This window comes from Podarcis vaucheri (assembly GCF_965113315.1).
Source record: "Podarcis vaucheri genome assembly, chromosome: Z".
Classification (NCBI taxonomy): Eukaryota; Metazoa; Chordata; class Lepidosauria; order Squamata; family Lacertidae; genus Podarcis; species Podarcis vaucheri.
Window position 1 is genome coordinate 22,084,161 of NC_138758.1, and position 14,688 is coordinate 22,098,848.

General features: G+C 44.0%; 1 protein-coding gene and 1 long non-coding RNA gene across 8 annotated transcripts in view; one reads left to right on the forward strand and one right to left on the reverse strand.

The window, feature by feature from the left end:
* Positions 1 to 5,501: 5,501 nt before the first annotated feature.
* Positions 5,502 to 7,249, reverse strand: LOC309524099. Its single transcript, XR_014215787.1, has 2 exons — positions 7,110 to 7,249; positions 5,502 to 5,877 (listed from the first exon to the last, which is right to left on the reverse strand). It is a non-coding gene; the product is annotated as an uncharacterized lncRNA (long non-coding RNA).
* Positions 6,876 to 14,688, forward strand: part of HDX (highly divergent homeobox) — a 51,289-nt gene continuing 43,476 nt past the window's right edge. For 2 of the 7 annotated variants that reach the window (XM_082208464.1, XM_082208468.1), the window contains exon 1: positions 6,876 to 7,579. Coding sequence is in view for 3 of the 7 variants with exons in the window: in XM_082208463.1 (XP_082064589.1) it covers positions 8,218 to 8,346 (129 nt within the window). In the remaining 4 variants the exon portion in view is untranslated. Of the gene's footprint in view, positions 7,580 to 7,610; positions 7,807 to 8,073; positions 8,347 to 8,382; positions 8,571 to 14,688 lie in introns of those variants that run through there. The other 5 variants (XM_082208463.1, XM_082208467.1, XM_082208466.1 and 2 more) reach the window with 4 other exon arrangements.

A 14,688-nucleotide genomic window follows, 5' to 3' on the forward strand; every position in this document is an offset into this window, starting at 1 on the left:
GATTCTTTCAAGGGAAGACACGTGCTTTAAATGTATGGTGTGTTTGCAGCCTAAGACTCTGGACTGGGTTTGCCCAACATGATGCCCAGGATCAATCAGAAGGGGGGGGGGCGAGGAGGGCCATTTAAGCTCAAATGCATGGGTGTAGCCAAGGGGGGACAGCTGCCCCCCTAAATTAAATAAAACAATAGAAATTCTTAACTAACTGACCAATCACATCAGTTCCACTCCCCTAACAAAAGTCCTGCCCCCTCCCCCAACAAAATCCTGGCTACATACTTGTTTTTAAGGACATGGCATCAAATTGTGAAACACTCTAACAGCTTGGAGCTGCAGATTCAAGCGAGCAAGAGATGTGATTTGGTAAAAGACAGTATGTTTTTGGTAACAGATGCATATTTTGCCATTCGCTCAATGTTAAAAGTGAATGGCATCAAGGTTTTTCCTCAATAATTAGTGCATTTGTGCATATAATGGCTAGAAAAGCATTTGTTAAATTAAGCATTTATTATACCCCTGCTAAAAAAACCACTTGACATCTCTGCATATTTGCCTGATCAGGAGGCTGTGGACTTTGCTGACGTTGTTTAAAGGGGGGTCCAGGCATAAAAGAGGAAAGGATGAGGGACAGCCTTCCTAAGTTTGTCTATTTTTCTTGTTGTGCCTGCACTCTCCTAGGATAGGGCCCACGAAGGGGAGCTACTGTACTCTTTTCTTATGTAGCTTTATTATGCTATTGGACAAAAGGGTCTTTTGTGGCTGTATATTAACATATTGGAATAAATAATATATTTGGATCTAATGGTGTGGATATTGGGGGACCTGCTTGGATCTAGTGTTTGACCCATCTACCTATGTGGGAGTACCCACGTGGTGCCACATTTCTTGGATACATGGCAAATATTGGCCCACCTAGAAATCTCTAGTAAAAGATGACAGCCCACCCATGACACCGAAACATAGGAATTGTGGCAGCATTTATTTGTCTCTCTGTGTGCAAAGTTTAGCAGTGCTTTTTTTTCTAGAAACAAAGGTGTCAGGACTCACTGTCCAAAAATGGTCAGAGAAGGGACAGCCAAATGGACAAAAGGGAGAAGCACTCTGCACATGTTCATGGAAGGAGGCAGCAGGGCTCCTCCCCAAAGCAGGGCAGGCAGGAGGCAATGATGCTCTGGTTGGAGAGGGTTGGAGAGCCCTGCCCTCCCTCAGTGGGAGAGGAAGGGACTGTGGAACTGCGGAGGGAGGCAAGCAGAGCAGGGAAGCCTTGGGCAAAAATGAGGTTCGTATCCCCCTCAAAAAAGCACTGAGGTTTAGTATTATTATTTCATTTTATAATGTATGTAAAACAGAGAGAACAATTAACAGCAGATAAAAATGAAAAAATGAAAAACAAAACTATAAAATAGGCACAAAGAATGAGTATGTGCACATGAGTTAAAAAAGCAAAGTCCAATTAAATACTATAAATGCTATCAGATTGTCAAAGATAGTTCCAGATTTGCCAGGCTTGTAATCGGGGTTGTCATAAAAATGATGCTTCCACTGTTTATGTCATTAAAAATTGCCAACTTAAATAAAAAGTGTCTGGAGGTTCTAGACCTTGTCAAAATCTCAAATTGTGTGTGATTTTCTCCATTATTACAGTACTTTCCCATATATAAGACTAGGTTTTTTTTACTTTAAAATAAGGTTAAAAATATTGGGACGCCTTATAAATGGATAGTGCATATGGCCATTTTCTAAACTTGGAGTCCTCAAAAGTAGGGGGAGTCTTATACATGGGGGCGTCTTATACACGGAAACATATGGCAATTCCAGACTGAGTGGTACCAAGTATACAGTGTAAGATTGTGAGCCATTCCCATTGAGTTGCAATTACTATTCATGTGGCCAAGATCATACTGTATATAAAACCAAGTCTTTTGGTAATATATTTACATTAAATTATAAAAAATATTCAGCAACAGTAATTTTGGACTGCAGACAGAAGTTTCTTTAGTAATATTTATCATTTCTCTCCAAATTAAATTCCAAAAATCTTGCACCAACTGACATTCCCACCATAAATGATAGTAAGTACCAAGTTCATAGCAATCCTTCCCATGATTAGGAGATATAGAAGAAAACATTTTTGACATTTGCAAAGGAGTGTGATACCACCTGTGTAATACATTTAAGGGGTTTTCCCTAAGAAAACTGGAAAAATATTTTAAGGGTTGTGATTCCCAAACCTGATTCCAATCCTTGGGAAGAATTTGTGTGCCAGCATCTAGTTCCCATACCTTTTTTAAAGAGGTTCCATACATCCCTATGTTACGTTAAGCAGTTTAGTGTACAATTTACAAACTAATCCTTTTCCTCCTCTAGCATTTGTACTTAATTAATTTTCAGAATGGGTTAAGGGTCTCAAGAGCTCATTTTTTTACATATTATTTTATAATTAAACTATGACTTTTATTAAAATAAATGCAGTGTCACGACTTCAAATTCGGTGATGACCTGTTCCTTCAGATCAGCGGCACAGCAATGGGCACCTGCATGGCCCCACAGTATGCCAACATCTTCATGGCAGATTTAGAACAACGTTTCCTGAACTCCTACCCACTCAAACCTCTCTTGTACCTGCGATACATTGATGATATTTTTATCATCTGGACACATGGTCAACAGACCCTGGACACCTTTCACCAGAAATTTAATGATTTTCACCCCACAATCAACCTTACAATGAATCAATCTATGCAAGAAATACATTTTTTGGACACTACTATAAAAATACAGGATGGGCGCATAGACACCACCTTATACCGCAAACCAACTGACCGACAAACATATCTACATGCCTCTAGCTACCATCCCAAACATACCAAACAGTCCATTGTATATAGCCAGGCACTACGTTACAGCCGCATCTGTTCCAATTCTACAGACAGAGACTCTCACCTAAGAGATCTACACCAAACCTTCTCAGAACTAAAATACCCAGCAGATGAAGTTAGACAACAGATCAACAGAGCCAGACTGATACCCAGAGAGAACTTGCTGCAAGACAGACCCAAAAAAGAAAATAACAGAACACCTCTAGTCATCACATACAGCTCCCAAGTTAAAACAGTACAACGCATCATCAGAGATCTACAACCTCTCCTGGACAATGACAGTTCTCTTTCTCAAGCTCTGGGAGGAAGACCTTTCATTGCCTACAGACAGCCACCCAATCTTAAACAACTCCTAACCCACAATAATACTACAACCAGACTTAACACAGACACTGGCACCAGAGCCTGCAATAAACCCAAATGCCAACTTTGCTGCCACATACACCCGGACAACACCATCACTGGCCCCAACAACATCACACATACCATCTCGGGACTATTGAATTGCTCATCGTCTAACATTGTGTATGCCATCTCGTTTTTTGACAGAATTACAAGCCTGGTAGATGAAGGGAACGCAGTGGATGTAGCCTACCTTGATTTCAGCAAGGCATTTGACAAGGTGCCCCATGATATTCTTGTAAAGAAGCTGGTAAAATGCGGTCTTGACTATGCTACCACTCAGTGGATTTGTAACTGGCTGACTGACCGAACCCAAAGGGTGCTCATCAATGGTTCCTCTTCATCCTGGAGAAGAGTGACTAGTGGGGTGCCACAGGGTTCTGTCTTGGGCCCGGTCTTATTCAACATCTTTATCAACGACTTGGATGGACCCCCCTCCCCACTTGGATGGACTCAAGGGCATCCTGATCAAATTTGCAGATGACACCAAACTGGGAGGGGTGGCTAACACCCCAGAGGACAGGATCACACTTCAAAACGACCTTGACAAATTAGAGAACTGGGCAAAAATAAACAAGATGAATTTTAACAGGGAGAAATGTAAAGTATTGCACTTGGGCAAAAAAAATGAGAGGAACAAATACAAGATGGGTGACACCTGGCTTGAGAGCAGTACATGTGAAAAGGATCTAGGAGTCTTGGTTGACCACAAACTTGACATGAGCCAACAGTGTGACGCGGCAGCTAAAAAAGCCAATGCAATTCTGGGCTGCATCAATAGGAGTATAGCATCTAGATCAAGGGAAGTAATAGTGCCACTGTATTCTGCTCTGGTCAGACCACACCTGGAGTACTGTGTCCAGTTCTGGGCACCACAATTCAAGAAGGACACTGACAAACTGGAACGTGTCCAGAGGAGGGCAACCAAAATGGTCCAAGGCCTGGAAACGATGCCTTATGAGGAACGGCTAAGGGAGCTGGGCATGTTTAGCCTGGAGAAGAGGAGGTTAAGGGGTGATATGATAGCCATGTTCAAATATATAAAAGGATGTCACATAGAGGAGGGAGAAAGGTTGTTTTCTGCTGCTCCGGAGAAGCGGACACGGAACAATGGATCCAAACTACAAGAAAGAAGATTCCACCTAAACTGTCAGGAAGAACTTCCTGACAGTAAGAGCTGTTCGACAGTGGAATTTGCTGCCAAGGAGTGTGGTGGAGTCTCCTACTTTGGAGGTCTTTAAGCAGAGGCTTGACAACCATATGTCAGGAGTGCTCTGATGGTGTTTCCTGCTTGGCAGGGGGTTGGACTCGATGGCCCTTGTGGTCTCTTCCAACTCTATGATTCTATGATTCCATCAAATGCCAACAGTGTCCTTCAGCTCTCTATATTGGACAAACAGGCCAAACCTTACGCCAAAGAATAAACGGACATAAATCTGACATCAAGAATCACAAAACAGAGAAACCAGTAGGAGAACACTTCAATCTCCCAGGACATTCTATACAAGATCTCAAAGTAGCTGTTTTACTACAAAGGAATTTCAGAAATAGACTGGAAAGAGAAGCTGCTGAATTACAACTCATTACCAAACTTAAAACCATGGAAAGACCTGGGCTGAACAAAGACATTGGATTCTTATCTCACTATACATGACTAAACCATTTCTCACCTTTTCACCCCTTGCCTTTTCCTGTAAGACCTATTACAGTCTTAAGAGTCGTCAACAGGCTCTCTCAGCTATCTGCCTATCTCCCATTCCCACCACCCTTCTGAGTAACACCCCTCCCCACCTTCTCACTATATAGAAGGATCTGGCAACTTCTGTTTCAGTGTATCTGAAGAAGTGTGCATGCACACGAAAGCTCATACCAAGAACTAACTTAGTTGGTCTTTAAGGTGCTACTGGAAGGAATTTATTTTTTTTTGACTATGACAGACCAACACGGCTACCTATCTACTACATATATCTTAAAGACAACATAGTCTCTGCTGTCCCTCATTCCAAGGAAATCAAACCCATGGTAAGTGCCTGGAACTGCAACAATATTTTAACATTTCAAACATCTCCCATGCTGAATAGCAGTGACTTCAGCACCTGCACTGAATGATGAGCTCAGGATTTATACTCAGTAGGGGCAGCTCCAGGGGATGGCAGTTGCTGTATCTCACCTTCTCTCAATGCATATGTTACTTATGAAAATGCTTTGAGACCATAATGGTTCAGGAAATATAGACTTTCATATTTTATATTACAGAAGTAATGTGTTTTGTTTATGGCTAGCTTGGTTTCCTTATTGCTTTTTAACTATGAAGTCCTGTGCTGCTTAGAAGCATGCATGCTCTTTCTCTTGACAGAAGGGACACAGCAAGCCCAGTCAGCTATTCTGGGAATCCGATCCTTATCCACAGAGTTTAGGATCCAGCAGATCACAAGTCTCAGCTCTTGCTCCCAAATGCCCTCTTTGGGGTTTTTTTGGGTTTTTTTGCTGGTTAGTGCTGATGATAGCTTAGTGCTTGTTTGGGCAAAGCTAAGACCTCCACTGAAGAGAGCCTCTCCAACAATCAGCATTTAGGTGGATAGATTAGAATTGCAGCCTGAAAGACAACATTGAAATAAGATAATAGTAAAGGCACAACCATTTAAACATGAGTAGAACACAACTATCAAAATTAATAGCACTTCAGTAACTTATGTGAGGGTTATGTTCCGAGGATCATGCCTAAAGTCAAAACCCATTGAGTTGTAGAGTCAAGATGCTGATGAAATTCTAATGAATATATTTTCTTTTTAAAAAATAAATAAATAGCGAATTGCTGCAAAAATGTGGAGAGCTAACAAAACTGCAATTGATAGACCTGCCCATCGCTACCTCGGAATCAGGCTACAAACCAAAACCCATATATGAAGGTAAGTTCCATTGAATTCAACAGGATTTACTCAGAGTAGATATAGAATCATAGAATCATAGAGTTGGAAGAGACCACAAGGGCCATCGAGTCCAACCCCCTGCCAAGCAGGAGGCTTAAGTTTGCTGCTGTAGACACAGTACCATGAGAAAATATTTCAAATTTTGCCTAGGATGGCAGTCTTAATCTTATTAGCTGCTTTGGGAATAGCATTTGGTGAAGGTGTGGGATACAAATCTGAGAAATGTGATAGTGTGGTTACTTCTGAGTAGACATTGATAGAACTATCAGAGCTGGCCCATCTATGAGGCAAAGTGAGGCAACTGCCTCAGGAGGCAGGATCCTCAGAGGCAACAGATCCCAGGGTGGATCTCTATTCCCCCTTGTTCCTGGTGTAGATCTAAACTCACCCCTTCTTCCTTGGAAGGGAGCCATTCTGTGGTTCACCTCAGGCATCAAAATTTCTTAGTCTGGACCTGTTAATTAGCCATTATGAAGTGTAGAGAAGTTACCACAACTTGTCAACAGCAGCGGTGTTCCAGATCTGCTACTCTTGAGAGCACCAGCGCCTGTCTTTAAATCTGATTTATTTATTCAACAAAAAACAGCTTTTAAAGCCATGGTTGAAAAGTGCCTCACAACTATTGCAAACTATGTTACAGCAACTTTTGTCACATTTTAGATCGTCTTGAGATGTAATGGCAATTCAGAATTTTGTAGTTCATTTCAGTTATGTGTGTATAATGAAAAAGTGAGGTCTTTTTAGCAAGCAAAACCTAACAGGCCGGCGTTTGGTGTTCTATGCTTGTGGTGACTTCAAATCTTGACCAGGTAAGCAGGAATCACTATCCTCTGCGTTTTGTCCCCTCAGGTGTTGTGTTTGTCTGAACGCTTGACACGCGGGCAGCGCCGCCTACTACCTCAGCTCCCGCCCGCTCTCGTTTTCCATGTCTTTCCTCTGGTCAGACAGAATCCCGGTGAATATCTCTTCAATCCCAACCGCCGCCGTTCCCGGAACCGGCCAGCCCTCCCTCCGTCCCTTGGCCAAGCTGGTTCATCAAGAGAATCGCCACGGACGCTCCTCCTCTCCGTTATCCCCCATACACGGCCGCCCTCCACTCTCCCGCCTTCCAAGCGGGGGCTGTTCCTTAGATCAGGCTCTACCCCCCCGGGGGGGAGATTGAGAGGCGGGGGCACAGAGACTGTCCCGGCCAGCGCTGATCTCGAGCTCCGATTGGCCGCTGTCTACGCTGACGTCACGATCATGATGAGAATTAATGATCGGAGGCGCTGATTTCATTGTGTGACGCCGGGACCGACCCAGCCGAAACCGGCTGAATTCGGAGCCCTGGGCCCCCCCGGACCAGCCCCGCCTGCCCCACAGAGCACGGTGGGTTCGGCGGCAGGGGATCGGGCGCAGGGAAGGGGGAGGGGGGAGGGGCGCGATCGGCGCGCGGACCCTGAGGGGGGGCCGAGTGAGGAAGATCGTGGGGAGGGGGAGAAGGGCGGCGGTACGAGGACTTGACGGGCGGCCTCTTCGATGGCCTGTGGGGGCTGCGATCGAGGAAGACGCTGCCCCCTCCCTCGCGCTATCACTTCTTGGCTGAAGGCTTTGAGGTGAGGGGGGAGGAGCCGGGGAATCGAGATCGAGGGAGGGAAGGAAAGGAGGGGGGGGGACACAAAAAAACTCCCGAGCCTCGGCTTCAACCTGGAGCTCGCGGACCATAACTCGGGGGCGCATGCGCACCTGAGCATTCGGTTGTTCTGCAGCAGGAGACGCCAGCGTGATCAGCCCCCTTGCGCGAACTTGGAGGCGCTTACGCGCTGCGCGCGAGTATAAAACGAGGCGCTTGTGCGCATGCCCTTGGGCGGAGAGCGAGGCGGGGCTGAGAAGACGAAGTCGTGCCAGCGGTAGCCCAGGGTTTGGGAAAGCAGCGTCTTGGGCAGTGCTGTTGCAGCCACCAAAGGGCAGCACTGTTCAGCTTTTAGCACGTTGCTTGCTGTTGGGGTTTGCGGCGCACCTCGAGAATGTCTCGGAGTTTTCAATCCAAAAAAAGGAGCGGGCGTCGCTCCTCGAAAATCTCTCGGATTATTGAAAGCATATCGCCCGACGTATTTATCAATCCCAACAGCCCCAATCCTCCAATATTTGAAAATGTACGCATGCGTAGTGGCAGGTTTAGTTGCTAAAACTACGAGTTGCAGAAGTTGCACAAGGAGTAGGCAGAGAAGCAAAGTTTGTGCAAGTTGTAGGGAAAAGGAATAGGCGTTTGTGCCTGCTTGGCTTGCCTGTGCGTCTGCCGTGTAAAAAGTCGAACCTGGTGGTGGTGTATAATTGGTGGTGGTGTGCCTCCTGTAACGCTAGTCTAACTTTTTTGTTGGTAAGAATGCGAGTTTTCATCTTCATTAATATGTATATGTGTTTTGAAAATTGCAACTTATGGGGGAGAGTGCAGGACAATAGTTGCATTTTTGGCAGGGGTTGGCAACGAAGAAAAGAAAATGGAAAGTTGCTAATGGTTTGTGAACACAGTCAAGTGTTCTTATGTCATGTGTGTCTTCGGCTTTTCCCGAAGTAAATGTTCATGAAGGCAAATGTAATGTACAGTGGTACCTCGGGTTAAGAACTGAATTTGTTCTGGAGGTCCGTTTTTAACCTGAAACTGTTCTTAACCTTAAGCACCACTTTAGCAAATGGGGCCTCCTGCTGCCGCCACGCCGCTGCTGCACGATTTCTGTTCTCATCCTGAAGCAAAGTTCTTAACCCAAGGTACTATTTCTGGGTTAGCGGCTGTAACCTGAAGCGGCTTTAACCCGAGGTACCACTGTATTTGGGACGCGGGTGGCGCTGTGGGTAAAGCGCCTAGGGCTTGCCGATCGAAAGGTCGGCGGTTCGAATCCCCGCGGCGGGGTGCGCTCCCGTTGCTCGGTCCCAGCGCCTGCCAACCTAGCAGTTCGAAAGCACCCCCGGGTGCAAGTAGATAAATAGGGACCGCTTTCTAGCGGGAAGGTAAACAGCGTTTCCGTGTGTGGCTCTGGCTCGCCAGAGCAGCGATGTCACGCTGGCCACGTGACCCGGAAGTGTCTCCGGACAGCGCTGGCCCCCGGCCTCTTGAGTGAGATGGGCGCACAACCCCAGAGTCTGGTAAGACTGGCCCGTACGGGCAGGGGTACCTTTACCTTTACCTTTACCACTGTATTTGCTTCATAATGTGGTATACAGTGGTACCTCGGGTTACATACGCTTCAGGTTACAGACTCCGCTAACCCAGAAACAGTACCTCGGGTTAAGAACTTTGCTTTAGGTTGAGAACAGAAATCGTGCAGTGGCAGCGCAGCGGCAGCAGGAGACCCCATTAGCTAAAGTGGTGCTTCAGGTTAAGAACAGTTTCAGGTTAAGAACGGACCTCCAGAACGAATTAAGTACATAACCAGAGGTACCACTGTATAGTGATCTTTGTGGTGGTGAGGTGGTATTTTTGCAAAAAAGGTTATCAGTTGTGATACTGAGACAGGTGCATCTTAGGGCTGATGAGATAAATGCCTAGGAATCTTCTTCATGCAGTGTCTAAGGGAGCATATTGTTGCTTGTCAGGAAAAAACAAAATGTGCATGGTGGTGTGGTATGTTACGAGTATCTACATTGCATTCACCATCTGCGTTGGCTTTTGGTCTTCAGTGGCATCAGCATAGCAGTAATAGAAAGCACCCAGTTTTTTATATTATTTATTTATCATATTTATAGCTTACCTCTTTTTTTCCAGGAGAAAAAGCAATTTGGTTCCAGAAATTCATTCAGATAGTGCATATAAAATATAACTGATAGAATTCTACAGGACGCGGCATTCTTGTGCGAAACAGTCCAAATCCAGTGATCTCCAGATGGTGGAGATGTTAGATGTCTAGGCATTTCACTTGGTTGCAAGGGGTCGAAAGCCAGGAGCAAAATGCCCCTGGCTAATTTTGAATACTGCTCACCACTCCTTTCATCCTCACAACAACCCTGCGAAGTAGGTTGGTTAGGATGACTGTCCCAAGGTCACCCAGTGAGCTTTATTACTGATTGGGGATTTCAATCCTGGTCTCCCTAGTCCAACATTTAACCACCAGACTCTGTTTTTGTCCCATGGAAATTGCAAGTGGATATTCAATTTCCCAGTTAAACCAGAACTTCAGATATGGAAGGACTTCTGTATGGCCATACCTGGTGTTAAGGTGTGAAGGTTAAGAAAATCCCTCAGCACTGTTCATGCAAGGTCAAGTATTTTGTGTGATCATGCGTTTGGTATTCCTATTCTCAGTGCTGAATAAGAAGTACCAGAGTTAGTGTGTTTGATCAAACACATATATCTGCTGTAACATCACACAGTCTTTGTTGTTGTTGTTGTTTAGTCGTTTAGTCGTGTCTGACTCTTCGTGACCCCATGGACCAGAGCACGCCAGGCACTCCTGTCTTCCACTGCCTCCCGCAGTTTGGTCAAACTCATGTTGGTAGCTTCGAGAACACCGTCCAACCACCTCGTCCTCTGTCCTTGTCTTTACCCATTTATAATGGCATTAAGTTTTGTGCACCAGATTTAATCCCGTCAGGTGCAGTAAGTAGTATCTGACATTCATATCCATATATCATTTCGATCATAGGGGACTAACCTCCAGACACTGAATTTCGACTCCCAATTTTTATTAGAAAAATAGCTACATGTAGCAATTTCATTAAAAATGTAAATATGTTGCACAACAAATATATAAATTCTAGAAACCAAATCACAGATCACTAACCATAAGAGTTCCCCTCCCTTTCTCTTTTATTGTCTACATAAGCCTAGTGATATAGAAAAAAAATATCAGCAAACTGATGGTGTCTACTGCATTCCACAAGACTGGGCTGATGATACTGAAAGCTTGCGTTGACATCAGATGAGTCTTACCTACTTGCAAGTGCAACCATAGACACTCTTGGCAGATGATTTCAGTGGTCAAGTTGCAATTAATATAAAAGCCACAAACCTGGTAGCAGGTGGCAAGCAGTGCAGATGTTTTCATGATGTTGTCTATTGTCAGCTATCTACCTTCATCAACATTCCAGCTGCCACATTCTGTACCAGCTAGAGCTTTTGGACCACACCCAAGGGTAGCCCCACATAGAACGCAATGCAGTAATCCAGCCTCTGGGTTAACCATGCCTCTGGCTTAGCCATTCTGACTGGTGCTGATGAGAACTGTTGAGTCCAATAACACCTTGAGGTCCATAGGTTAGTCACCCCTTGATTCTAAACTGTGTGCATTTAAAGAAAATGATGGTCTCTAAAGAATCTGGGGACTATAGTGTTTGAATGGTGCTAGGTGTTCTAGTTGTGAGTGGTAAACTACAGTTCCCAGGATTATTTGGTCATGCACTTTAAATGTGTGTTGCGTATTTAGGTGATGTAAGCAACCAGCTTTTCTGAAAAAGAAAAGCACACACTAATCTGAGGATCTGCAACATGCACATCTTTGCAAATGACAATGGTCCTTTTTCAGCAATACTAGCCATACAAATAGCTATTGCTGATATCCTTCTTTGAGCCTCAGAATAATTTGTGGACTTGCATCCACTGATGAATTATATCTTGCATCCCATATTAGAGAGATAAGCCAACTAGCATTCTTCTGGGGTCTTTATCAGCAAGGTGGCATTTTTTTGCTATTGATTTTTCCCTGCATTACTTTGTTCTCTGGCTGTAGTTGGAAGTCTCTTTAATGAGTGTCCACTTCATATGCAGTTATTGACTTTTCATTCAAAAGTAGTACATTTCTCTATGGGGGAAAAATGGAGCCAACAACTACTTCCAATGTCCAGGTTGATGGTACCAATGGATTGATAAAGGCTTCTAAAAAGGAACTTGCCATTCTTTTGGGCTTACAAGTATAGGTTTTGCTAACCCATTAATTGTTAGAAAATGTACATGTTACCATGGAGGTAGCTACGAAGATGGCAGCAACCACTGCTCAAAGTTACGTGTGCTGTAGGCCTAAATACCATTGAAACAAATAAGATTTACTGTGGTGCATATTTGATTAGACTTTGTTTGCTGGTCCCTCTGCCTTTTCCAAGTCAACTGTTTTGGAGCTATGTCTAACCTTGGTATGAAACGTGTAGCACAATTGCTTTTAACTCATTTCTATAGCCAACATTACTCTTGCTATCAGGTTAAATCTAAGCTGTTGTATATGTTGTTAAATCTAACACATAATGAAGTATTGTCTCAAGTTAGAATGCTGTGTCCATTTATTTGGAAATCAACCTTGTTGAAGGCCTTTAGTTCAGTGGTAGAGCACAGGATTCACCTGCAAAAGGTCCAAGGTTCAATCCCTGGCGACCTGCATTTAAAAGGACCAGGTTGGACAGGTGTGGGGAACATGTTGCTGAACGACTCCACCCATCTGACCAATCACCAGAGATGATGGGAGTTGTTGTTCAGTAGCATCTGAAAGGACAGAGGTTCCCCAGACCTGAAGTAGGAGGTGGTAAGAAACATCTCTGCCCAAAACTTTGGAGAGTTGCTGCCAGACAGAGTACACAATGCTAGGGATGATAGAATCCTGCTTCCTATATTTCTGTTTAGGAAAGTGAGTAGACCTGTTAAGAACGCTTTAGTTTTAGATCTATGCTTACTGCGGGCTAGGAGCTGTTATAGTGTGTGTGAGGATACAGTTTATGGTTAAATATGTGGCAGTTTTTCCTCTTTGGTATTTAATTTTAATTTTTTTATTTTATTTTTTTTGCATTTGAGCCACATATAAATGGTTTGTGAGAAATAATAATTCACCTAGCAATCATTTTTTAAAAAATAATATTTATTAAGTTTTCCATTTTAATAATCCAATAAAAACACATTAAAACATTCCAAATTACAATACAATAAAAAAGCCAAATATAAATGCCAAATTATGTATCTTTGGGTGTCTTCCCATGCTCTGAATTTCACGAAATGCTGATCATCCAAATAACACATAGCATTTCTTAGTTAGTCAATAAACCATTCCGATGTTAATCCTTCATTTAATTTTCATTTATTTTTGCAACCACTGGTCTGTTCAACTTTTGCCTTCTTAATTCTGGATGAAATATTTTCCCTGTTGTTATCCACACTCCAGCAATTTCAGTTTCAGTTTCTGCTCACAGGAGCCATAATATTCCACATCCCAAACCCACCCTGGGCAGAAATCTGAAATTCCCCTCTGTAATCTCGCTCCATCTCCCAACATGCTGGTACCTCTGCAGAAACACATTAACTCCAGTCCAGAATTCTTTCCATCTTCCACTGAGGGTAGCTGCCAGAATCTTCACCCAGTCAGTATTACAGTGGAACCTCGGGTTGCGAAAGTGATCTGTGTGGGAGGCACATTTGCAACCCGCAGCACCGCGTCTGCACACGCGTGGATCACGATTTGGCACTTCTGCGCATGCACGAGCGCCGAAACCCGGAAGTAACCCGTTCTGGTACTTCTGGGTTCGGCGCGGTGCGCAACCCGAAATCATATAACCTGAAGCATCTGTAACCCGAGGTACCACTGTATATTTAAACCACAACGGCAGCAAAATGCTCTTTCAGGCCCGCTTGCGTATTTCAAACAGTTGCCCTTTGGGGGAGGTTTACCAGGTAAAACTACAAGTACAAATTGTATAGTCCCCCTGGGGCTATACAATTAATCCATCAGTTAATTCAACAAGAGGGTTAGTCCTTTGTGATGTTATTCTTGCTCCTCATTGATGCTACTTTCGTTTTCTGCTCACAGGGATAATTTTAACTGTGTCACAGTCCACCATTAATCCTGGGCAGATATCTAGAATTCTCCTCTTTGGTCTACTGCTAACGAGATGGTGCTAACTCAGTAACTCCAATCAGGAATTCCTTTCATCTTTCCCTTAACGGTCATTGCCAGAATCATAGTCAAAATTTCACAAAGTTTATTTCACATGTAGCTTAGCGCCCACTCATATATTTCAAACAGTTACAAAGAAAGACTTTCTCCACATCAAATCCTTCTCAGTGGCTGGTTAAATTAGCAAATTATTTTATCTCTGCTAGTTCAGAGCATGCCTGTTATTTAAGTCTGAATTTTTATCTTAAGAAACGGGTGTCCTCTGCTCATGGCGCCAGCTTTGAGGAGATGCCAAGATGTGCAGTGCAGTGCATTGCACCCAGCGCCCCCTGCATTCCTTCAGGATGGGCAGCAGGTATCAGATGATCTGGGGGTGGCCTGCTCCCCCCAGCCCTGGTGGGGGGGGCCTTTGGGAGGACTATTACTCCCATATTATCCATGTTGTCTGCACGAAAGGGCTGTACTGTTATGGGCACAGCCATTCACCATGGCAGCCAAACAAGAAGTCCAATAATTCACCTAGCAATCTTATTTCCTAACACATAGTAGCCTTCATATACTCTTCTATGTTTGAATAGATTAGCACTAGTAGAGCAGATGTGATTGTTAAAGTAAATGTTCCATCCACGGAGC